The 25,358-nt window shown below is 33.1% G+C and overlaps 1 protein-coding gene and 1 pseudogene across 3 annotated transcripts; one reads left to right on the top strand and one right to left on the bottom strand.

Moving 5' to 3' along the window:
- Nucleotides 1-1,291: 1,291 nt before the first annotated feature.
- Nucleotides 1,292-4,014, bottom strand: LOC145052177 (uncharacterized). Of its 3 annotated transcripts, none has more exons than XR_013683998.1 (6): nucleotides 3,843-4,014; nucleotides 3,569-3,655; nucleotides 3,333-3,421; nucleotides 3,158-3,222; nucleotides 2,290-3,043; nucleotides 1,292-2,199 (listed from the first exon to the last, which is right to left on the bottom strand). XR_013683998.1 is itself a non-coding variant. In XM_078999988.1 (6 exons), the coding sequence occupies exons 1-5, from the start codon at nucleotides 3,874-3,876 to the stop codon at nucleotides 2,970-2,972; spliced, it is 354 nt and encodes a 117-aa protein (XP_078856114.1). In that variant the 5' UTR covers nucleotides 3,877-4,014; the 3' UTR covers nucleotides 1,292-2,199; nucleotides 2,290-2,969. The 3 variants fall into 3 exon arrangements, 1 of the variants encoding a protein (XP_078856114.1); XM_078999988.1 differs by having other exon boundaries at nucleotides 3,564-3,655; XR_013683997.1 differs by having other exon boundaries at nucleotides 3,158-3,421.
- A 2,428-nt stretch (nucleotides 4,015-6,442) lies between these two features.
- On the top strand, nucleotides 6,443-6,976 carry LOC145051138 (cell wall / vacuolar inhibitor of fructosidase 1 pseudogene; annotated as a pseudogene).
- The last annotated feature ends 18,382 nt before the right edge of the window (nucleotides 6,977-25,358 follow it).

A 25,358-nucleotide genomic window follows, 5' to 3' on the forward strand; every position in this document is an offset into this window, starting at 1 on the left:
TTCCGTTCATTTGATGTTTTGTGTTATTTTGCAAATCTATCCAAAGAATTGAAGTGAAAGTTGAGCATCCTTTAGTGATTTTCTTATAAAACAATAGAAATGTTGATTATGATATTAAACACTAAAATACATAAGCATCAAACATACATACTCTGATCTGATAAACATTGAAAGAAAAAAGTAATATGACATTAAAAATGACTTATGCAGTTTGAACATTTGGTTGTCTAACATCTGATGCAATTTGAACTTTTGTAACCTAGCCAGCTTGTAGGATTGAAGTGTATAATTAGTTTCTTGTCTACACAAACTATGCATCTGTCACTTCTTTATAATAATAAAAAAAACAACTTCAATTAAAAAATTAAACAATAATGACATGGTTTTTTAAATTAACTGCAGTAGGAGTGGAGGAGAGAGTCCCTTACTACTCTTTTACTGGCTTGATGGTGTACAAGAAGGAGCTATAAACATGCGTTTGAGTTTAGTTTAACTCATGTGATCCAATTTTTTGATTCAAACACAGCTTAATCTTTTTCTTATCATCTACATATCACAATAGAACAAAAAGACACTTGTATTCATAATTGAGTTAAAAATACAAACAATAAAGTATCTTTCCCTAGTTGAATCTCTATTAGCTCACTCAATAAGTTGTTTGATATTTTAATTTGGCTAGTGATTATTTACTTCTCTCTACATAATATAATCCATGTACTTTTTCACGCTAAAAACAAAGCAAAACAACTTTTTAACTTAATCAAGACATTTCATTAAACATCTAAAGTGCACAGAAAGAACAATCTACAACTAAACATTACTTTTTTGGGTTTCAAAACTACTTAAATTTTACCGACATCACCACTTGTTGACGAATCACATTTGTTTGATGTATGGTTTGGATTGGGTTACCTAATTCAAGATCCTTGGGTATAGTCGTTGATCCTTTTAGCAATGATGACGCATGCTTAGAAGAAGAAGAAAAAACAGTTTCATGATATAAAAGTTTCCCGAGCACTTGGCCTAAAACAGTTTCATGGAATCCTTTAGTGGTTTTCTTATAAAACAATAAAAATGCTATTTAAGATATTAAACACTAATTACATAAGCATCAAACATACATACTCTGATCTTATAACATTAAAAAAAAGTGATGACATTAAAAATGACTTATGAAGAAAAATAAATAACTAATAATATAATATATGATTAAAAATATCTATATTTATAGAGTTGTATATTAGGATAAACCAGGGGTGAGAAAAAAAAATTTGCAACCAAATATGTCATTTAAAGAAACAACCAAAAGGCCTTCACATTCTTTATAAGTAAAGCCAAGTAACTTTAAAAACTTACATGTAACAGGATGATCAATCAAAGGCTGAAAAGGATACAAGTTCTATATTGAAAAATTGGTACGAAATCAGGTAGAGAAGCTACAAAAGGCAAGTAAATAATAATTTTAACCATTTAGAACTGTATAAATAATTAGGTGAAAAACTTACAGATGGGCATAGTTTCTATAGGTAGTGATTGCTTTATGCATCAATAATAACTTGTTTTAACAGCTTCTTTGTCACCTATGTGAATGAAAAATAAAAAACTACATGGCTAAATAAGCCACTAATTTATGAAATGATACCAAGACAAAGTAGAACATGTGTATCATTTTAGAGATGCAGTTATGTTTTACATGATGGCCATATGTAACCCAAACAGTAAAACGCTAGCAACAATAATCTAAAATTTAGTTGCGTTTAATAGAACAAAATTATCAAAATAGAAGATTAATCCTGAAGAACAACTCATTCCATCCTACAAATGCAACAAATTCTTGCATTGGCTTCGCTTTGATTGATGACAATAAGCCACAATTTCCAACAACAGGGAACACTGCAGGACACAGTAGGTTGAACTGATCAATTCTGCCATGTCATCCAATAACTTCAAGTTGTCATACACAAATACAAATGAAAATACAGTAATTAAGTCAAAAAAGAAATACTAGTAGCAGTTTTGTCATGATGTGATCAAGCACAAGAAAGAAATCATTATCATGAACTTATTTGGAAAGAACATAAACTTGAAGTTTCTTACTCCTTGTTGATGATAAAATCCAACTGAGCCACCAGAGTACGCCAATATGATCTGGTTGGAGCTTTCGGGTATGTGTGCCAAAGAAAGATAAGATATGTATAACTGAAATAAGCACAGGGAGTATTAGGACAAAAAAATTGGCATTTGTTGAACTTGAAAAGAAAAAAAGCATAAGTGAAAAAAAATAGCAACCCTTTGGAGTCCACTTGTATAACATATTGTAGCAACATCATCTGGTTTTGGAGGACGAAAAAAAAAGGGGGGTGATGGATTGGATTGGTTGTTACTTCCCTAAATAAGCACCAATAGCTTGAATCAAAGAAACTCGTGTTATTTGAGATGTTTGAGTCTGTTATCTTCATGAAAACAATACAGAGTCGCGAAAATTAAATTGTGATTCAAAAAAGGGATTTGAAGTTACCAAATAATGATCAGGAAGGAAATCTACCGACTAACTTCAAAAGGAGAGGCAGCAGATCTTCTCCTATCAAAACTAAACACATTCCACTTTCCTGTCTTCAATTATTTCACTGTTCCCTCCTTGTTCTTCCATAGCAACAAAATCAGTAACTATTCATGTCTTACCTGACAATCTTCTCCTATGAAACTAATTATGTTCGGACTTTTTACAAACCTCAAATAAGGACCTTAATTGAAAAAATCAGCACCAAAAATGTATCTAAAAAGATTGAAATCATTCATAAATTGTTACAGAATCATAGATATTTGATAATGAGAATTATCTAATAAGTACTAACCAAATTACCTATCAAGGTAATAAGGTAACAAAAATTGCAATACCTAATGCCATTTCTTGTACAGATCACAAGAAAGAATGAGATGAAATCCATACTTTCTTTCTTACAATACAACTATTTAAATTTTACTGACACCACCACTTGTTGACTAATCATATTTGTTTGATGGATGTTTTGGATTAGGTTACCTAATTCAAAAAACCAACAAGACAAATAAAATAGATGAGAATAAGAAAGAAACTCAGAGAGTTCGTAGTGTTAATTAAGGTTACAATTAAGATAAAACAATGTCATTAATTTACCTTTGGTATACCTCTTGTAGATCCTTGGGTACAGCGGTTGATCCTTTAAGCAATGATGACGCATGCTTAGAAGAACAAGAAAAAACAGTTTCATGACATAAAAGTTTACCATGCCTAAAACACGTCCAAGTCATTATTGAAAAAATACAAACAATTAAACAAACAAAGACACTACCTGGAAATCAAAGGGAAAAGATTTGTACTCTTTTTCTTGATCGACGATGACGGTGAATCAAACTGACATCGCAACCAGACGTCATACAACTACAAAGCATAAAGGTACAACCCAATATCCCGATGAATCCAGTAATGAAGAGAGACTTTAAAAATCTTGGCCTAATTGAAAATAACTAACAAAAACAAAAACGAAATCAAATACACACAAAAAAAAAATCAAGAACGTTACCTTACCTAAGAGACGAAGAGTGAAACGCAGAGGATTCTTGAACGTCGGGGAATGAATTAATGAAAGAAGAAAAGGAGGAAACGGTGGTGTCGCTACAAGAAGAAGAGAAGAAGGTGGTGTGAAAGATAGTCCCCTCGAAATAAAACCCTCTTCTTCTTCTTCAAAGAAACAAGTCTCCAGCGATGTTTGGAGAGCAATGAGTGGGATGAATGAAGACCGGAAAAGGGGAAAAACTAAAATAAAAGGCAGAAGAGAAAAGAGATAAGAACGAACACTTACAACGATCTTGATAACTTCTTCGAATTGTAGGCATGGTTGTGAGTGTCCGGTGAAGAATGGTGGTGTTTGGGTCTCAGGGGAGCAGAGTTATGGAGATGATGAGTCTCCGGCGGTGTTTGGAGAGCAGCGAGGGGGATGAGTAGTGAATAGCAGAAGAGGGAAGAAGAAGAAAAAGGGTAAATATTAAGCGCCAATACACCGACCCAACCCTTTCAACTTCCTACTCCAACGGTTCTCTTATAAAACCAGACATTTCCAAAATTAATACATTTTTAAATTGCTATACTAATTGGAAAATTCCGGTAACTTTTGATTTTCCTGTTTTAACCTAGCTTTTTTTATCTTTTATTATGATGGTTTCTTTTTTCTTTTTTTAATTTTATTACAAATTTGATCACATTTTATATATTTATAAAAACTTAGATTTTTAAAAAAAATATATGTTTTTAAAACTTTTTATATGAAATTAATTTTTTATAAATATTTTTCTATTTTTGTTTTATGTATTTTTTAAAGATTTTTTGTTTTATAAATTACATTTTTTTAATTCATTTTTTATATTTTATAAAAATATTCTTTACATTTTTTTTTATCAAATAACAAAACTAGTATTCTTTAGAAATAAAATTACAAAGATTTATATTTTCGTTTCTTACATGTATTTTAAGATTCCTCTACACTTAATTTTTTTGGATAATCATTTTAAGAATCGAATATACACCATAAAAAAACATTTTTATGTTATAATTAAATGTAATCCTACCATAAAGTCCTTGAAATCGGTTCGTAATATTTTTAAATATTAACCGCATTAGGATAAAATAACAAAATGTTTAATCATACAGTTACCTGAATTTTAATATTTTGAAAAGTTTTTAATGATAAAAATGAATTATGTAACTATTTTAAATTTGAAACTAAGACTTTATTCATAAAAGAGTTTCTTAAGTTCGCTTAACATGAAGATATAAGATCAAATAAACATTTATTATGTGCTCTTCTTGTATCATGTTTCTTATCACACATTGTTAAAGAAACACAACTGAAATAAATAAATAAAAACAATTATAAGTTAAAAGGTTAACACATTTTTTCATTCACGTTGCTTAAGAAACAAATCCAAAGGAAAGCAAACATCTATAAATAATTCAGCTAAAACCATTTCTATTATATATTTATTCTTTTATGCTTTTGATTATGATTGGTTTAGACATCACTAGTAACATTAAAATAAAATAAAAAATACAACTATATGTTTTATTTCTTGAACTTTAATATATGGAAAATTTTCTACAAATAAAAATTGATTAACGACTTACATAACTATTTGAACTTTAAAGGAATACATTTATTAACAGAATAAAAAAGTTTTGCAAGCTTGTTGAACATCATACTGTTGAACTTTAATCTTCCCTTGCAAGTTTTAATCTTCCCTTGCAAGTTTTACTGCCATCTATCTCATCCTTAACTTGAAACATCTTACTGTTATGTAGTTTGCTCAACTTGTCATCCATAGCATGTTCCCACTGTATGGAGTTTATCCTCAAGGCCTCTGGTTTTGACCCATTATCACACATCAATGTGTCATTGGTTGATGGACAATACCTCAATAGAGTACTTTGTTGCGTGGTCCTCTGGATAAAATGTGGTTTGATCTTTGAAACACCTACAACTCCACCCTTATAACCATTATCACTAGAACTCCCACCCAGGTTTATCATATCTCATACTGCTTCTTGATTTTGAAACCACAAGGAACACGGGTGTTACCCCAATGAAAAATATCCTTAAGTTGCTACTTTTTGAAAACCACATGGATCATTTTTGAAATTTTTGTAAATACTAATTAAAATCAATGGGTTGAATAGTAAATTGATTAAATCTATTTCCTAATAAAGAGAGAGTATCCTTAAGTTGCTATTTTTTACAAATCATATGGACCATTTTTGAAATTTTGTAAATATTAATTAAAATCAATGGGTAGAATAATAAATTGATTAAATTTATTTCCCAATAAAGAGAGAGTAAATGTAAGAGACGTATGCTCCTTTGTACATATAACAAAAATGATTTTTTTTTTGAAAAAATCGGGCATTCGGTAATACCCGGAATCCCATATACATACCTCATATTCACAATTTTGTAAAATTGGGTTAACCGATTACCCGAAATTAGATACCCCAAACCCCAATAACCCAACCTAATCTACCAGAATTCAAAACGGTTTGACCGGCTATTTCGAATATCGATTATTTGCTCAGGTCTATGGTTCATAATCAGTAATTATTCACCGATGCTAATTAAATTTGTGTATAAAGGTATGTTTTGTGATAGTGAGTAAATATATATATATATATATATATATATATATATATATATATATATATATATATATATATATATATATATTCTATTAATGGTTAGAAAACATTAATGCGTGCTATTACTTATTAAATGGTGATTTATTATCAACAAAAAAAAATTCATTATTTATGAATTATAAATTTCATTATTTATGAATTATAAAGAAAATCTTCCTATAAATTGGTGATAAGCACAAAAATCATTAAACCATCACTCGTTTTTTCCTTCAATTCATCATGATGAACTTGTCTCCTGTCACCATTCTCTTTCTTGCTCTTTTTTTTCAAGAAACTTTATTTTCAGCCATGGCAGATAGACAGTTCATAGAGAACACATGCAAGGGCACACCCTCTTATAATTTATGCCTTTCTATTTTATTGGCAAACCCCAAGAGCCAAAATGCAGATTTAACAGGCTTAGCACTCATCGTAGTTGATGCATTAAAAAACAAAGGTGTGAAAACCCTACAACAGATCGATTCTCTCAAAAAGTCTATGCCTGAATTAACACCGGCACTGATGCAGTGTGGAGATGTGTATAAAGTTGTAGTGGGTGTCGATGTGTCGTTAACCATTAATGCATTAAATCTTGGTAACCCTAAATTCGGTGAGGATGGAATGGCCGATACCTCTATTGAGTCGCAGGCATGTGAGAGGAGTTTTCAGGAGCATGGTCAAACATCACCGTTGACGAATATGAACAAGGATATGGAAGATGTGGCTAATGTAGCAAGGGCCATTATTAGAATGCTTTTATATGTTTTGTTTTAATGAAAAATAAAATTATTTATTAATGAGTTTATTACAAGCTTTTAACTTATTATAGTTTTTTGAAAGTTGTTCGCTTTTTATCAAAAACACAAAGTGCATTAAATCATTCATTTAATTCTATGGAAGATGCTGCTAATTTAGCTAGGACCATTATTAGAATGCTCTTAAATTTTTACTAAATGACAAAGATAATTATCTTTTGATGGTTTTACATTTTATGATTATAAGGTGTCTTTAAATAATGTTTTCGTATGAGATTACTGTTTACGATTTTTGGAAAATTGTATGTAAGATTTCATAAATGTCAATTACTATTGATATGTGAAAAAGAAACCATTAAATATCTGTACTTTTGTTATACAATAATAAAATTATTAATAAATATAAGTTAATAAAAATAGTAACCAATTGCAATGTGAATTTTTTTTATAGGGTATTGATCTAAAAAATCATATTACTTTGGGAAAAAAAACACTTTAAAATAAAAGCTTCTTTTATAAAAAGGATCACTAATAAGTAATAATAAACTTACAAGACCATAATGGAGATCTGGGAAATAAATGAGTGACCATTTGTGTAATTCTACTTTTTTTTTCCTTACCATCCACAAATCACGGCTCTTTGACCTTATATTTCACATTCTATCATTTGAAAAAACAGATAACCCATAAGGCTATATGGCTATTGGGTGTAGTCAACATGTTATTACATATTATCAAATCCAAAGTGTCCACATCATCATTCTAATCATACTTGTGTTATAACATCCAAGGTGGAAACGAGCAACACCGTGTGATAACACTTACCATTATTTTTAGGTTTTTAATTTCTATTTTTCTAATTTGTTCTATTTTTTTAATTTATGTCATAATATTTTTTAAAGACATATAAATTAAATCAAACATACAATTTTAAAAATAAAAACGACATTACAACGGAAAAAAAACCATCGACCGAAAACATAATAAATTTAAAAATATAAAACGGATACACTATTCTTCACATAAATATTTCCGCTCGATCTTTGTCTTCATTTTCGGAGCAACACCGTGTGCCAAATTATTTGCATATTCTCGGGTATCTCATCCGTGTCTGCATTGAGGTCGATGTTCGTGCGTGCGTCCGAAACATCGACTGAACCCGAGCCGCGAGACCTCTTCGATTGTTGTTCCGTAAATGTGTCCGTTTTATTCCAATTTTGGTCTTCCTTGACAATATCCCAAATCTTTTCGTTCTTGAAAACGTAACCAATCTCGACATGAAATTTATCATTCGCCGCTCTATAAACGTCAAAATCGGTCGCACCACTAAGAGAAAAAAAGAAACACAATAAACATTGGTTATTCATAAGAATGTTGATAGAATCTAAAATACATTATCAAACGATCAACAAAACCATCCAAACACACCATGATTATCAACAAAATCATAGAAACACATTCTAAAACATGCTAAATCAGATTATAAAGAAAAAAAACCAATAAAAAGATTAAGAAGATAACCCTATGTAGTTTCCTTGTGGTGTAATTACTTTCAGTGATTGTTTATTATACATAACACATCCTACTTTAATTTCATCTTTTTACAACAAAAAAATGAAAGTACAATGCTATAAATGGGTAGATTATTCAAAGTATAATGTCACCATAATAGTGGAATGCTACAATTGGGTAGCATTTTCAAAGCATAATAATTTCCCTAATAAGAATAAAGATGAAAATAATGCTATAATTGGGTATACATATAAAAATATAATGTCCTAATAAGAAAATAGTTCAGAGTAGTATGCATCTCCCTAATATATAGCATTGGCTGATCATTGGATGTATGGTTCGATTGAGTTTCATTGATTTGCGTTTTATAGCGTCCTACATTCATTTTTTCCTATTTTAACATTGTACTTTGAAAAATCTGCATAATGTCATCAAGATACAAAGCAAATTTCATTACAACTTTGAAAATATGATGCCCTTATAAAAGTGCATGGAATTTCCATAGGGCAAATGTCATATTAACCCATCAAACTTTTTGTGTTTGTTTTAAAAGGTCCCTAAACTTTTTTTTTGCACATTCAAGAAATATACTTTCATTTTACCGTTTACTTACATCCCTTTACCGATTGTAAAAGGTTTATCCACTGTTTTCGTGACATGGACACCACCGTGGAATATTACTGTTAAAATCTTAGTCCCCAATAATTGCCAAGTCAACGCTAATGGTCCCCTTATAAACCGTCTTCCCCTAAATCCGTCTTCCCCACCACTTTGTTACCCTAATCCGTAACATTCACATCATCAACTTCGCTTTTTTTCCCACGTATAAATCAAGAAGATGGCCTCAGAACAAAGCTTCTCCTATGGTGGTTTCAGAGCTTCGGAACTAGACTTACCAACTGATTACGAACTTCATGCCATGGAAACCCAATTGCAGATTGAGGAAATGTGAGATGAGATGCGACAACAGCTTGGCGTGTTTAGGGAGGAGATATGCAACTTGAAAAGGAAAGTGACAATGATGGGTGTTGTTGGAGTTGCAGTGATGTCGTTGATTGGGGTTCGTGTTTGCATCGAATACAATGGATGGGGATTTTGGTGGGTGTAGTTTAGTTCGTAGGTAGCACGATGGCGATTAGTCTCTTTTGGGTTATTAGGGTTGTCGAAGGTTGTGTCTTTTTGTCTAATTTCTTCATCTGCTAGTATATATGTATGTATTAGGTTATGTGTTGTTGGTTGTTTTGAACAATGGTGCCCATTGAGGATGTAATGGTGTTTAGAACGAAAAAATTTTTTTTTTTGGGGGGGGGGGGGGGGGGGGGGGTTTGTTAAGACGATAACCTCAGTTGTAATGGATGAATGAAATGAAATGCAGTTCCTATTTTAACCTTTGTTTTGCTTTGCATATGATGTTATGGTTTGTAATGAAATGTACCAAATGTGAAGGGCGTATGTTGCAGGACTTCAATTTCCCCTTGAAGTATGGTTTGTAATGGAATGTACCAAATGTGAAGTTCCCATTATAACCTTATGTGGAAGTACATTGTTATAATTCAAGTCCATTGTTATATGGAATTGCATGGAAGTACAATTATAAAAAAAAAGATTCATGTTATGTTTTAAACTAAAGAAACTAACGTTCATGTTACAAACACAAAAAAAAACATCCATACATTCATTAATATCATAACTTGGTGTTTTAAAGACACTTTAATATTCATGTTACAAACAGAAAACAAACATCCATACATCCATAACTAACATACTCCAAAAACATCTTTAATCCAAGTCCATTGGTTTGGTTTATGTGTCACCTTCACCGTTTTTGTCTGCAACCTTTTTTGCCAACTTTTTCTTTAGTATCCTCCAGGGCCGGTCCAAACGTATATGGGGCCCGGGGCGAAAAGAAAAAAAAAAAGGCCCCTTAAAGAAAAATATAATAAAGATTAAAAAAATCATTTATTCTTCACTATAATCACGTTCAATTAGCAATAACAAGCAAGTCAAATTGTTTATCTTTTGAGCTAGTTTGAGTTTGAACCAAATTTAGGCCCTAAAAATCATTTTGGTAATCATTGGTTATATATATATATATATATATATATATATATATATATATATATATATATATATAATCCAAAAATTTTGGGCCCTGTTGAGTCGTGGGCCCTGGGCAGTCGCCCGGGTTACCCACCGTCTGGACCGGCCCTGGTATCCTCTCTGACTTTTTTCTTAATTTCACTGTATCTACTTTTTTACCATTCTTCTTAGTCACACCACTTGTTGACTCACATTCACCTTCTCCCATTTTGAAACCAATTTCATTTCTAGTATCACCTTCACCCTTACCCTTCCCATTTTGCCCTTGACCCTTCTTTTTCTTTAATGCACTAGATTCACCTTCACCTTCAGCCTTCCTCTTTTTCACCTGACTTTTTTGGGGCTTTGACACTGCATCACAGGTTGACTTATTGCAGCCTGATTTCTTACAAACACCACAAAACATCTTTTTGCCTGCCTTGGATACTCTGTGTGATCCAGTAACCTCAGTACTGTCCCTCTTTCTCTTAATAGTAGGTCTCCCTGGCATCTTCCTTTTCAATGGTGGCAAAGGTGGTATGTACTCTGTTGGGGGCCACATTGCACTCCCATTCATGCTTCCAATTGTGTACTTGTATGTGTTCATATATATGCAAGCACGATATAAAGGATCAACAAATGCCTCTACACCTATATTTACATAACTAATGGCTGCCACTGAGTGTACACAACCATACCCATTCATTTGCCAAATCCTACAAGAACATGTTTTCTTTTCCATATCAACTCCATAAGACTCTCCTAAGTTTCTTATTTCAAATGTATTCAGGCCACTAGGAAGCACATGCCGGTACCTACAAATAATCAAAGTTAACAGGGGTAATTAAAGTACCTTGACTGGATATTCAATTCAATTATGGTGAATAATATAGTACCTTTGTTGGATCTTTAATTCATTTAGGGCAAGCCTTATGTTTGGACATACATCAAAATGTCCCCATTCACTTCCTTTCTGCCTCAAACTACACATCCTTTGCATCACATATAGTCTAATATCCTCCAACATTGTAATATTTGGCTTCTTCCTAGCCTCGAATATAACATTGTTAAAGCTTTCAGACAGCCCATTCTCAACTGCATCACACCCCCTTCCTAATTGAAAAAATGCTTTTGACCATGAGTTTGGATTCCTTCCAATCAGATGCACAAAAGCAGCAGGGCTAATCATTTGAATCTCTTTCATTGCAGAACTGAAAAGAGGTTCAGTTGAGGCCTTACATGCCTTCCAAAATAGTTTCTCATACTGAGCCCCATGGAATTTCTTCTTGAAATTGAAAAGAACATGCCAGACACATTGTTTATGTTCTATCTCTGGAAATAAATCTTTCACAACTCCAATTATCCCCTGCATTTATATCATCATAATATTCATAATTATATCATATTTGAAAGAAATTAGGTATGAAATTATAAAGTAGGAACATACCTTATGTTGATCTGACATCAATGTCCTACCAAAACCACCTTCAAGATGCAGATCTTCTTGCAAGTTTTCTAAGAACCATTTCCAGTTGTCTTTATTTTCAACACAAACTACAGCCCAAGATATTGGGTATATACGATTGTTACCATCCCTACCAACAACACATAATAACTGACCAGTACACATTCCTTTTAGAAAACACTCATCTAAGTTTATTATCCCTCTACAGCCACTTCTCCAACCCTTCTTTAGTGCATGAAAACATATATATATATATATATATATATATATATATATATATATATATATATATATATATATATATATATCCTGCAAAAGTAAGTTTTCCCATCTGGCATAGAGTTCACAGACAACTTGACTGTTGACCCTAGATTAGACCTTTTTATCTCTTCACCATAGAACCACAACTTTGCATAATTTTCCACTATGGTACCTTCAACAAGAGACATTTCATGTTGCTTAGCTCTCCTACATTGTCCCATACTAACCTCTATGCCAAATTTAGTCTTTACTTCCTCTTTTAACAGCCTAACATTGAATTTCCGATTCTCAAGCACTTCCCGGGTGAAATGACCACCAATCCATATGTAATTAACAATTTACCAGTACACATTCCAGGATAAACCTTATTTTGAATTATAAAGTATTCAGATTTTATTTATCCAAGTCTTTATCCTTATCAACTACCAAGAGGCTTCCAAAACCCTTTTGGAACATCTCCAAAATCGTGCACACTAGAAAGGTTATGAAATTGTCTCACTTGCTTAACTATTGAACAATTACAATTCAACCCTTGTACCTTTGCTTAATTATAATTATTCCAAAATTAATTTCCAATTAATTAATTCTTAACCATTTATAATTAATTTATTAATCATATAATAAATTAACAAATCATTTATTTGCTCTCCTAAAGTTGTTTCTAGTTATTGAGGGTAACTCAAAAAGGACTTTGTTTTTCTTCCATAAAATTATATCAATTTAGTTATGACCTTAGACACCTAATCCAACACTTTGAGAATTGTGATCTCATCCATTCTCCTTGAACCTATTTTGGTGCTAATTTAGTGTTTTGGTGAAGCTTGAAGATCAAGAAGGTTTCTTTGTGGCAAGGAATGTTGTTCCAAGTTAAGATCCGACAAATTTACTTCATTTATGGACATTTGTGGGTATAAAGCTCATAACTTTCTCCTTGGTTCGTTAGATCTAGTTATTTTTTGTATTTTTCACTTTTTGGTCCATTTTGCTTATGTCCTTGGAGTTAAGATAACATATGTAACATCCCAAAAATCATGATAAAATATTTCATTTTTAATTAAGGAAAATCATTGTTTTCAATCAAACCCAAGATCAAGTACAATTGTTCCAAAATCAGTGTATCATAACAACCCCAAAACATGTCGCCGAAGGATGTGTACGATCACGCCTTTGATTTTTCCCGAACGTCTAAAGTACCCGAAACAATAAAATTAAACCGTAATCCAAAGCTTAGTAAGTTTCCCCAAATACCACACAACAAAACATATACAAAACACATACTCGGCCCACATCCTCCTGGTTTGATTACCCCTGGCCCACAACCTTCTGGTTGGATTGCTCTGGCCTACAACCTTTCGGTTGGATTGCCTAATACATATTGGGTGCACAACCTCCTACTTGGATTACCCCTGGCTCACAACCTCTCGATTGGATTGCCTTGGCCCACAACCTTTCGGTTGGATTACCCGGGTTTGTTTACTGACAACATAAAGCTGTACAGCCTCAACCCAACTACAGTATGTCGACATATATAACAGATAAAACACATAACCGCAACCCGATAATCGTATAGATCTTAATAGATCACTATAGCATAACACTATTCCAAACCAGAATGCACAATCTACTCGGCCGACATTGGTGCCTTCGACCCACAAGTGCAGTGAGGGAAAAGCTCACCTCACAGTCTGAAAAGATAGCTGAATAGATCACAATTTCAACTACTGACTCTACATATCACCTATACACAACCAATGACCTAGTCTCAAACTACTGTTCAAAATACCCAAAATGCCCTTTGGTCAAACTCCAAGTCAAAGGTCAAAGTCAACAAGTCAAAAATCAAATGAAAAATCAAGTTGGTTGAGTACGCCCCGCGTACTCAGCTCTTACTTTGGACGTAGTCGAGGACCAACCCAAAGCTTCAGCCCAATACATACAGCGTACCATTTGGTACGCCCGGCGTACTACCTGACCCCCATTTTCTCTTCAAAATATGCTTATTCCATTAATACATTCCACCCAAACACAAATCTATACTCAAAACATTGTTCTCAGTCATAAGTTTCCACCTTTATGACTTTCCATGGCTAGACACAACCCAAAAGATAAAACCCTAACTCCATAATCCATTAAGACATTACAACTCTTGCATTGAAGGAAAAGAAGGGCCAAGATCAAATTTTTATAATAAACACTCCAAAACGTTCAAAAGGACAACTCATTTGGTTTAGAGTGATACATACTCACTTAGACCAAGGATATGGGACTAAAATCACATAACTTCTAAAACTAGTAAGATCTAGAGATATAATCATCAAGTTTAGAACTTTATATCTTCTGGAGGTTGCTCAATGGATCTAAAATTCAGATATATGAAGCTTGGAGCTCCTTCCTTGCTTTCCAATGGCTTCCTTCCTTCCACAATGAACACAAACACCAAGATGAGCTCAAGACACCACAAATATGGATTAGGATTTGTACGGGACAAAGTGGGCAATGGAGGCTGATGAAAGAAGGGGTCTCAATAAGGTAATGATGCTTAAATAGGGTCCAAACCCTAAACATTAGGGTTTGGGCATCAGCCACGTACGCCCAGCGTAAGCAATTAAATCAACGCTTTTCATATAAATGCAAGTTGGTACCACTTTGAAAAAAATTTACATAATAAGGGTCAAAAATGAAATTACTTTAACAAAGGGTGTTACCCTACTTAAGTTAGATTTTATCCTAGAAATCACTCCCTACTACACCCCCAGGCCATTTAGACAATCCTCCTCGAAACCTGATCCGAACTAAAAAGTTGACTCATACAGGCGACTGCCTTCCCATACTATAGTCAATACAATCTTAGTGAAACTCACGTACCCCGACTAATAATGAATCCTTGACCCAATAACTTTTACCACTGAAGAATAACCGTCACAACTTTGCCCGAAATCCAGAAATCCAATACCTTTTCTGACTCACAAGCAAACACAACGCCGACATATTCCACAACTCCCTTTAACCAGAAGGCATCTAATGAAGAAAACTTGAGACACTACTCAGAATCCTATACTGACAACAAACAACCCCATAACTTGAGAATACTCATTCGCAACGACTATCTTTTTCTCCCTAACTATAAGACATAACTTCCAGTGAGATCCACACAGCCGAAGATTCTCAAAATTACAACCACAGCCAACTCCATTAATATGCTTCTCGGGATCAGGAACCCATCAACTCTAAACTTCAAAAACCATACCCTAAGGCTGATGATCATCCATTCGTTAAACCTACCCCTTGAACCTGACTAAGACACCACCATGATTATCAACAAAATCATAGAAACACATTCTAAAACACGCTAAATCAGGTTATAAAGAAAAAAAAACCAATAAAAAGATTAAGAAGATAACCCTATGTAGTTTCCTTGTGGTGTAATTACTTTCAGTGATTGTTTATTATACATAACGCATCCTACTTTAGTGTCATCTTTTTACAACAAAAAATGAAAGTATAATGCTATAAATGGGTAGATTATTCAAAGTATAATGTCACCATAATAGTGGAATGCAACAATTGGGTAGCATTTTCAAAGCATAAAAATTTCCCTAATAAGAATAAAGATAAAAATAATGCTATAATTGGGTATACATATGAAAATATAATGTCCTAATTAGAAAATAGTTAAAAGTAGTATGCATCTCCCTAATATATAGCATCAGCTGATCATTGGATGTATGGTTCAATTGAGTTTCATTGATTTGTGTTTTATAGCCTCCTACATTCATTTTTCCTATTTTAACATTGTACTTTGAAAAATATGCATAATGTCATCAAGATACAAAGCAAATTTCATTACAACTTTGAAAGTATGATGCCCTTATAAAAGTGCACGGAATTTCCATAATGCAATGCCCTTACACGAAAAAGTTGAAATTACAATGTTGTAATAGAAAGAAATGGAAGTGGGACGCTTAATTGACCAAAATTGTGATATTAATCTAGAAAGATGGATAAACCATTCATATATTGTTACTTAATTATTGTTGTAGAATCAGTGATACTCGATAATGAAAATTATCTAATAAGTATTAATCATAAAGCAAAATTATCTATGAAAGTATTAAGATATGATCCGGTAACAAAAACTGCCACCAAAAAGAAGTAGATGAAATCCATACTTTCTTAAAAACAGAAAGTGCAATGTCTAAATAAGAAAAGAGTTGAAAGGTAGAATGTAATCAAAGTGCATTGCCTGGAAAAGAAAAAAAAAGTTAAAAAAGTTGGAATTAGTATAATAAAAAATGGAATGAAATAGATTTACATTAACTTGTGTGGATGTTGTTTTTCACCTTGGTTGTTGCTTCTGAAACAGAATGAACATCTCTATGAACATCTCTATCTGCATTGATTTCAAAATATTTTGGAATGAAGTGCATCAGTGTAATGTAGATATCTAGTGATAAAATGTACTTAAAATCTTGAAAAATAATACATGTAGGAAATTAAACATAGGTTTCTCAAATCTTATAATACTAGCTGATTTTGAAATCAACAAAGTCAAAAAATTTCAAATGATGAGGAGGGCATTTTCGTCTTTTACTGTGACAACCGTCAATTTTCAGTCAAGTCAAAGTCAACGAAAGTCAACAAGTCAAACCGGTCCACTCATCTTGCCGTAAGTGCTAGAGCTTATGATAAGTAACTCCTAAACAACTCTCTATTCTAACGAGAGATCCTAAATCAAAAAGTGCGTACATCTAGATCTCCTTAACCTAAAACGGTGGTACGTAGAAAGCCAAACCAATACAACAATGGTACATACTCATCGGGAGTATGCAAGATCCCTAATCAAGGCTTAACGGGGTTTACGGACCTTGCAGTGCGTAGCTGGACACTCAAAAAGGTCACCAATGAAACCTCTCCCACATATCCCTAAGTATGTGAAACCTCTCCCACATATCTCTAAGTATGTGAAACCTCTCCCACATATCTCTAAGTATGTGAAACCTCTCCCACATATCTCTAAGTATGTGAAACCTCTCCCACATATCCCTAAGTATGTGAAACCTCTCCCACATATCTCTAAGTATGTGAAATCTCTCCAAGTACGTCAAATCTCTCCCAAATCTCTCTATGTACGTGAAATCTCTCTCACATATCTCTTTGTATGTGAAATCTCTCCAAGTATGTCAAATCTCTCCCAAATCTCTCTAAGTATGTGAAATCTCTCCCAAATATCTCTCCGTATGTGAAATCTCTCCAAGTATGTCAAATCTCTCCCAAATCTCCCTAAGTATGTGAAACCTCTCCCAAATATCTCTCCGTATGTGAAATCTCTCCAAGTATGTCAAATCTCTCCCAAATCTCCCTAAGTATGTGAAAACTCTCTCACATATCTCTTTGTATGTGAAATCTCTCCAAGTATGTCAAATCTCTCCCAAATCTCTCTGAGAACGAGGAATCTCTCTCAAATCTCTCTCGAAATCTCTCCCAACTTTCTATAATCACTCGGGGCATCCCGACCCTCGAATTTGGCGAAAAATAGCCCAAGAACGGAAGTCTACGCGAAAAACGGACTTAAGGAAACGAACCCTCCGAACCGAAAGTACTATTCATGAACCGAACCGAAAGCACTATTCATGAGGGTCCGAACCGAAAGTACTGTTCATGAGCTGGACCGAAGTTACTGTTCATCCGAACCGAACCCGGCTTTGAAGGAAATCCGAACCGAACCATGCCAAGAAGAAAGGTCCGAACCGAACCTTGTGTAGAAGGGAAATCCGAACCGAAGGTACTGTTCATTACTGTTCACAACAGTCCCTTCGGTTCTAGCCTGACCTCGGACCGAACCCTTGCCTTCGCGTCGGACTGCTTCTCTTCGGACCGAGCCTCGGACCAGATCCTCGCCTCGCTCCTTCTTCTGGCTCGCGCCTTCGCTTCCGAGACCAGCCCCTCCGAGCCGTGCACAGCTGACCGAACTTCGGCCTAGGGACCGAGTTTCGGCCTAGGTCCGAAGAATCTCGCTGGAAATTACGTTTTTCACCCCGTTTTTGCGTATTTTTGCGTTTTAAACCCATTTTTAATTATTTTAACATAGGATTTTCACCCAAAACTTTATTTTTAATTATAAGACCCCTAAATTAATGATTTAATCACATTTTAAGGATAAAATCTTATTAAAAAGGGGTTGGTAAAGTACAAAAAGAAGAGTGTTGACCTTACCTTATTTTATGACGCAAGCAACCCCCACACCCACTCCATGACAACCCACACTCCTCCCCACCATACCTTGTACTTTTTACCTCCCACACAAGCCATCTCCATGTTGTGAGAGCTGGATATTCATCCTCTCTCCTCATTTTCTCTCATTTGTTCTCATTTCACAAGAAGATCAAACTCCTTTCTCTCTCTCACTTTCTCTCTTTAGAAATCCGAAATTCAAGGGCTGATCTTGAGAGTTTCCTCCACCTTTGGTAAGCATAATCCATTTCCTTTAAGATTATCTCAATTATTTCCACTCAAATCATGAGTATCTTACACAAACTCCATTAAATTAGTGTTAAAGCTTCGAATCTTCAAGCGATTCTTCAAGTGTTCTTGGGTTGAACACTTCTCTTCTTCAACACTTATCTACTGAAAACACTCAAGGTGAGTTCATACCCCTACATTTTCACGTTTTCTCAAGTTTTTAGGGGGGGAATACAAGTTAAAATACTTAGAACATAACTATATTTTTCTAACAGCTTTCATCAGAAAAGTTTCACTCCATTCACGGACTGTTTTGGACATCTTAAATATTTTTGTTTTCAAGACTGTTTTAGGTGCATGTAGTTCCACTTCTTAGCTTTAAAATTACTACTTGCACATCTCCATACGATTTTTCTACAATTTATGGTGATTTTTACAAAACTGTCTATCATTTCAAACATCAATCCGGACCAGTCTGTGATTATGGACTTTTTCACCCATGTTAGAGGTCATTAAAAATTATAATAAAAATTATGAGCAAACTAGACTCATTTTCCAAACTCTCAGAAGTTACAGAACCTGATTTGGACATTTTATGATTTTTCTACAATTTTTCCAATAACAGTTACAGAAAATGTTATTAACAGAAAAACACAATAAATTTCATTTCACCTTGTAACATGTTGAGCAAGGTATACATCGTTATGTGATTATGTGTAGTTGCAATATATGACAAATTTTGTATTCTTACATAGACATACATCAGAAAACAAATGGATTTACACCTTCACAAGTATGACAAATATATATATATATATATATATATATATATATATATATATATATATATATATATATATATATATACGATATTACGAGGCTATATCCATTAAAATATAAACATTGATAAATTATGACAAGTAAGGCCTATGCTCATTTCCCACGAAATCAATCGATAAACTATAATAGGTATAGTTTAGGGTTATCTATATAACAAACACAATATTAAAGGTCTTGCACTTACCAAAGAGTTATTGCCGCTATGGTCGATTAAGATAATCTATAATAAGTATAGTTAAGCCATTATACCCCCACAAACGAACGCGTTAGTTATAATCGGTATAGTTATGGTAAATACATATTACAAACAAAGTAATAAACTATAATAGGTATAGTTTATGTTTCATCTACCCTAGGAACTTAATTACAAGAAAGGAATTCACCATCACTTTCGATAAGCTATTCATATGCATAGTTCAGGTTCACTAATCTCTATTACTCCCCGGTGAACTATGATATGTATAGGTTATATTCACATTCACCATCACTTTTGATATGTATAGGTTATATTCACCATCACATCACTTTCGATAAGCTATTCATATGCATAGTTCAGGTTCACTAATCTCTATTACTCCCCGGTGAACTATGATATGTATAGGTTATATTCACATTCACCATCACTTTTGATATGTATAGGTTATATTCACCATCACATCACTTTCGATAAGCTATTCATATGCATAGTTCAGGTTCACTAATCTCTATTACTCCCCGGTGAACTATGATATGTATAGGTTATATTCACATTCACCATCACTTTTGATATGTATAGGTTATATTCACCATCACATCACTTTCGATAAGCTATTCATATGCATAGTTCAGGTTCACTAATCTCTATTACTCCCCGGTGAACTATGATATGTATAGGTTATATTCACATTCACCATCACTTTTGATATGTATAGGTTATATTCACCATCACATCACTTTCGATAAGCTATTCATATGCATAGTTCAGGTTCACTAATCTCTATTACTCCCCGGTGAACTATGATATGTATAGGTTATATTCACATTAAAGGTTCACATTGTTAGACTTCAACTATAATCGTTGAGCGTATATGCTTGAGTCATACAAGAATTTAGTCTGGATTGGCTTAGAATTGGTGGTGCCCGCCTCATCTCCTGTTCCTTGTTTGGTTGTGGACCTAGGGCGGACCCATTATATTCGACGTTTTATCTAACCTAAATCTTATATAACTTATATACGCTGGACAATCATAGGGGAAATCTACGGGTCAATCTAGGATACATTAACACATCATATAGGTTATATTCACCATCACTTCTGATAAGCTATCATATGCATAGCTCAGGTTCACTAATCTCTATTACTCCCCGGTGAACTCTGGTATGTATAGGTTATATTCACATTAAAGGTTCGCATTGTTAGACTTCAACTATAATCATTGAGCGTATATGCTTGAGTCATACAAGAATTTAGTCTGGATTGGCTTAGAATTGGTGGTGCCCGCCTCATCTCCTGTTCCTCGTTTGGTTGTGGACCTAGGGCGGACCCATTACATTCGACGTTTTATCTAACTTAAATCTTCTATAACTTATATACGCTGGATGATTATAGAGGAAATCTACGGGTCAATCTAGGGTTCATCAACACATCATATAGGAATATTTTGTTTACACCTAACTAAGAAAATATTGGATTTTCTGGATTCATATCCTATCGCTTTTAAAAAGGAAAACGGTTTCTACTCCAAACAAAACTCTTATGAACTCACCAACTTAATTGTTGACACTTTTCAAAACTACTTGTATTCTCAGGAAATCAGTGAAACAGGAAAACTTCAGCGCTTTGAGGATGGGACGTTAAACCGTCAACAATTTATTTTTGTCATCATAATGTAATTGATTTTGAAACATGTAAACATATACTTTGGTGTAACTTTTTCAATTATATTTATGATGGTTGTATTTACTTTGAGCACTATTATACATATTGTTGTGATACTGTACATGAAGTCCTCCACCCCTGGACGTTTCCGCCATCCTTGGTTTGGGGGTGTGACATTTACTCAGACAGAAAGATCAAGAGTCGGTTCCCATCCCACCTTCCACCTTTTTGGTTGGGATATAAAATAGAAATTTGTTTTCATCATCGGATGTATGTATATACTTCATCTCAGGAACATCCACACGCTTTACTTCTAAAACAAGAGGAATAGCATACATCAATATTGATTTAAATGCAAGAAATATCAATCTACTTTTATTGATTTGTGTATTACAGCATCCTATTATAGCATTGTACTTCAAAAAATTTGTATAGAATTTTCATAATGTAATGCCCTTATAAGTAAAAAAGTTGAAATTACAATGTTGTCACAAAATGAAATGGAAGTACGATGCTATAATGAACAAACTATAAAAGCTAACTACAGAGAGAGAGAGAGGGGGGACCTAAATAAAAAAGAATAGGTTTTAGGAACAGAAGGGTATTTCTGTACACCTACATATCGGTTCCAGGCTTTGTCAGCTTGTAATTAGTGGATAAAGCAATGTATTTTGACATTCAATGGAAATAAAAAGTGTACCTCTTTGAGCAGAAAAAAATTAAATAAGACACATAAAAAGCATCAAGTTTTTTATTAAAAAGTACATGTTAACACTTTTGAATCAATGGAAGCATTTTCCTTTCTTTTTCTCCACCAAAAGTTTTTTATTTGGTTTTTAAAATCTTTTCTTGTTGCAGAGTAATGAATGGAATTTGTCAAAGGAGCTACAAAAAAGAATAGCAATTAACCTCATAGTAATGTAACGGAACATGCGATTCACATAATATTTTTGAAAAGAATAGAATTTGTCAAAGGAATTGGAATCCTTTACTGATTTTCTTATAAAACAATAAAAATGTTGTTTGTGATATTAAGCACTAATTACATAAGCATCAAACATACTTACTCTAATCTTATAAACATTGAAAGAAAAAAGTAAATATGACATTAAACAACTTCCGTTAAAAAACTAAGCATCTATCTCTTCTTTATAATCAAAAAAACTTCCATTAAAAAATTAAACAACAAACATGCTTTTGGGTTTAGTTTAACTCATGTGATCCAATTTTTTGATTTAAACACAGCTTGATCTTTTTCTTATCATCTACATATCACACAATGACATTCAAAAATCTTGGAATCTCATAACAAACAACTTGGTTTGTGTCCATAAATCTTGGAATCTCATAAACTGTTTCAAATATGCAAATTATTCAGTAGTTGGTTCGCCAAGTTCATCCTCACTTAGTTAAACAGAAATGCACAACTTTCCATGCAGCTTTTAGATAGAACCAAAAGACACTTCTATTCCTAATTAAGTTAAAAATATAAACAATAAATTATCTTTTCCTAGTTGAATCTCTAATAGCCCACTCAATAAGTTGTTTGATATTTTAATTTGGCTAGTGATTATTTACTTCTCTCTGCATAATTTAATCCATCACCCGAAAAAACAAAGCAAAACAACTTTTTAACTTAACCAAGACATTTCATCAAACACCTAAAGTGCACAGAAAGAACAATCTACAACTAAACATTACTTTTTTGGGTTTCAAAACTATTTAAATTTTACTGACATCACCACTTGTTGACCAATCATATTTGTTTGAGGGATGAGGTTACCTAATTCAAAAAACCAACAAGACCAAAAAAAAATGGAGGAGAATAAGAAAGAAGCTCAAAGAGGTCGTAGTGTTAATTAAGGTTACAATAAAGATAAAATAATGTCATTAATTTACCTTTGGTATAGTTCTAGTAGATCCTTGGGTATAGTCGTTGATCCTTTTAGCAATGATGACGCATGCTTAGAAGAAGAAGAAAAAACAGTTTCATGACATAAAAAGTTTACCATGCACTTGGCCTAAAACACGTCACGTTATTATTGAACAAATACTACCAATTAAGCAAACAAAGACACTACCTGGAAATCAGGGGGGAAAGATCTGTACTCTTTTTCTTGATCGATGATGACGGTGAACCAAGCTGACATCGCAACTAGACGTCATACAACTACAAAGCATAAAGGTACAACCCAATATCCCGATGAATCCAGTAATGAAGACAGACCTGAAAAATCTTGGCCTAGTTGAAAATAACTAACAAAAACAAAAACAAAATCAATTACACACACAAAAAAAGTAAAAAATCAAGAACGTTACCTTACCTAAGAGACGAAGAGTGAAACGCAGAGGATTCTTGAACGCCCGGGAATGAATTAATGAAAAAAGAAGAAAGGAGGAAACGGTGGTGTTGCTAGAAGAAGAAGATAAGAAGGTGGTGTGAAAGATAGTACCCTCGTAAAAAAACCATCTTCTTCTTCTTCAAAGGAACATCCACACACTTTACTTCTAAAATAAGAGGAACAGCATACATCAATATTGGTTTAAATGCAAGAAACATCAATCTACTTTTACTGATTTGTGTATAACAGCATCCTATTATAGCATTAAACTTGAAAAAATTTGCATAGAATTTTATTACTATAATGCCCTTATACGTAAAAAGTTGAAATTACATTGTTGTCATAGAATGAAATGGAAGCACGATGCTATAATGAACAAACTATAAAAACTAACTACAGAGAGAGAGAGAGAGAAGATTTTTTGACATACATTTTCTTGATAAGAAAAGGTTGAAAGTACAACACTAAACAAGCTTCTCTTTTTCTCTCAGACTGCAATAATCACACACCTAATTGAGCATCAATGCAGCATTAAACAAGCTTCTCTTTTTAAGTACAATATTATCATAATGTGTGTGTGTGTGTGTGTGTATATATATATATATATATATATATATATATATATATATATATATATATATAACTGAAATAAGCATGGATTGGGCAGTATCAGAACAAAATAATAGTGAAACAATTGGCATTTTAACCAATTTGAGACCTTAGAGTTTTTTACACACTTTAGGGAAAGAACATAATTTCAAGAAGACTTCCACCAACAACATTTGTAGGAAAAGGAATAAGTTCCATTTAAGATAAGAAAATATTTAATTTTGGTATAGTTGAAAAAAAAAAGCACAAGTTGGAATTTTCTTCCTTCTTCAAGATGCATCTAGTCATTCTTGTTTCAAGTCTTGAGGACAAAACTTTTTTTATGGCAGGAGTAACGATACTAATTGAGAATTGATTGATTGACCCAAATACCATTAAAGAAAGAGTCCAATATGTTTTGTCTAGAAGACCCAATAAAGGGTAAAACAGGAAAATAGCTTAAGTCAGTCAAGATAGAAGGAAGAATAAATAAAGGATTTGATAGTGTTAAGATTTTAATCAATTCCTTCAAATCCATCCTGATTTATGTTTCTCATCAATATTGTAGCAAAAAACATAATCTGGTTTTGGTAGAAGAAAAGGGTGATGGTTAGAAAATAAAAGAACCATGTTGAGACAAAATCTGGCTGTAGGGGCAAATAAATAAATAATTTTAAAATGATAAAATTTAAACTCTTACAACAATATAATTAGGTAAAAAAAAACTTACAGATTATTAATCTATACCTTAACAGTTGGTTGTCGAACATCTCATGCAATTTGAAGTTATGTAGTGGCTTGTAGGATTGAAGTGTATAATTAGTTTCTTTGTAAATCTTATATTCAATAGACCGATTTCAATTCAAAAAATTAAATAATAAAGAAAAGGAGTTTTCTAAATGAATTACAGCAGGAGGGAGGGAGAGAGTCCCTTCTACTGGTTTGATGATGGACTACAACAAGCTCTAAACATTCTTTTGGGGCTAAATGCAATACA

Source organism: Lactuca serriola, chromosome 5 (genome assembly GCF_051521515.1).
Source record: "Lactuca serriola cultivar US96UC23 chromosome 5, Lser_US96UC23_V15, whole genome shotgun sequence".
Taxonomy (NCBI): Eukaryota; Viridiplantae; Streptophyta; class Magnoliopsida; order Asterales; family Asteraceae; genus Lactuca; species Lactuca serriola.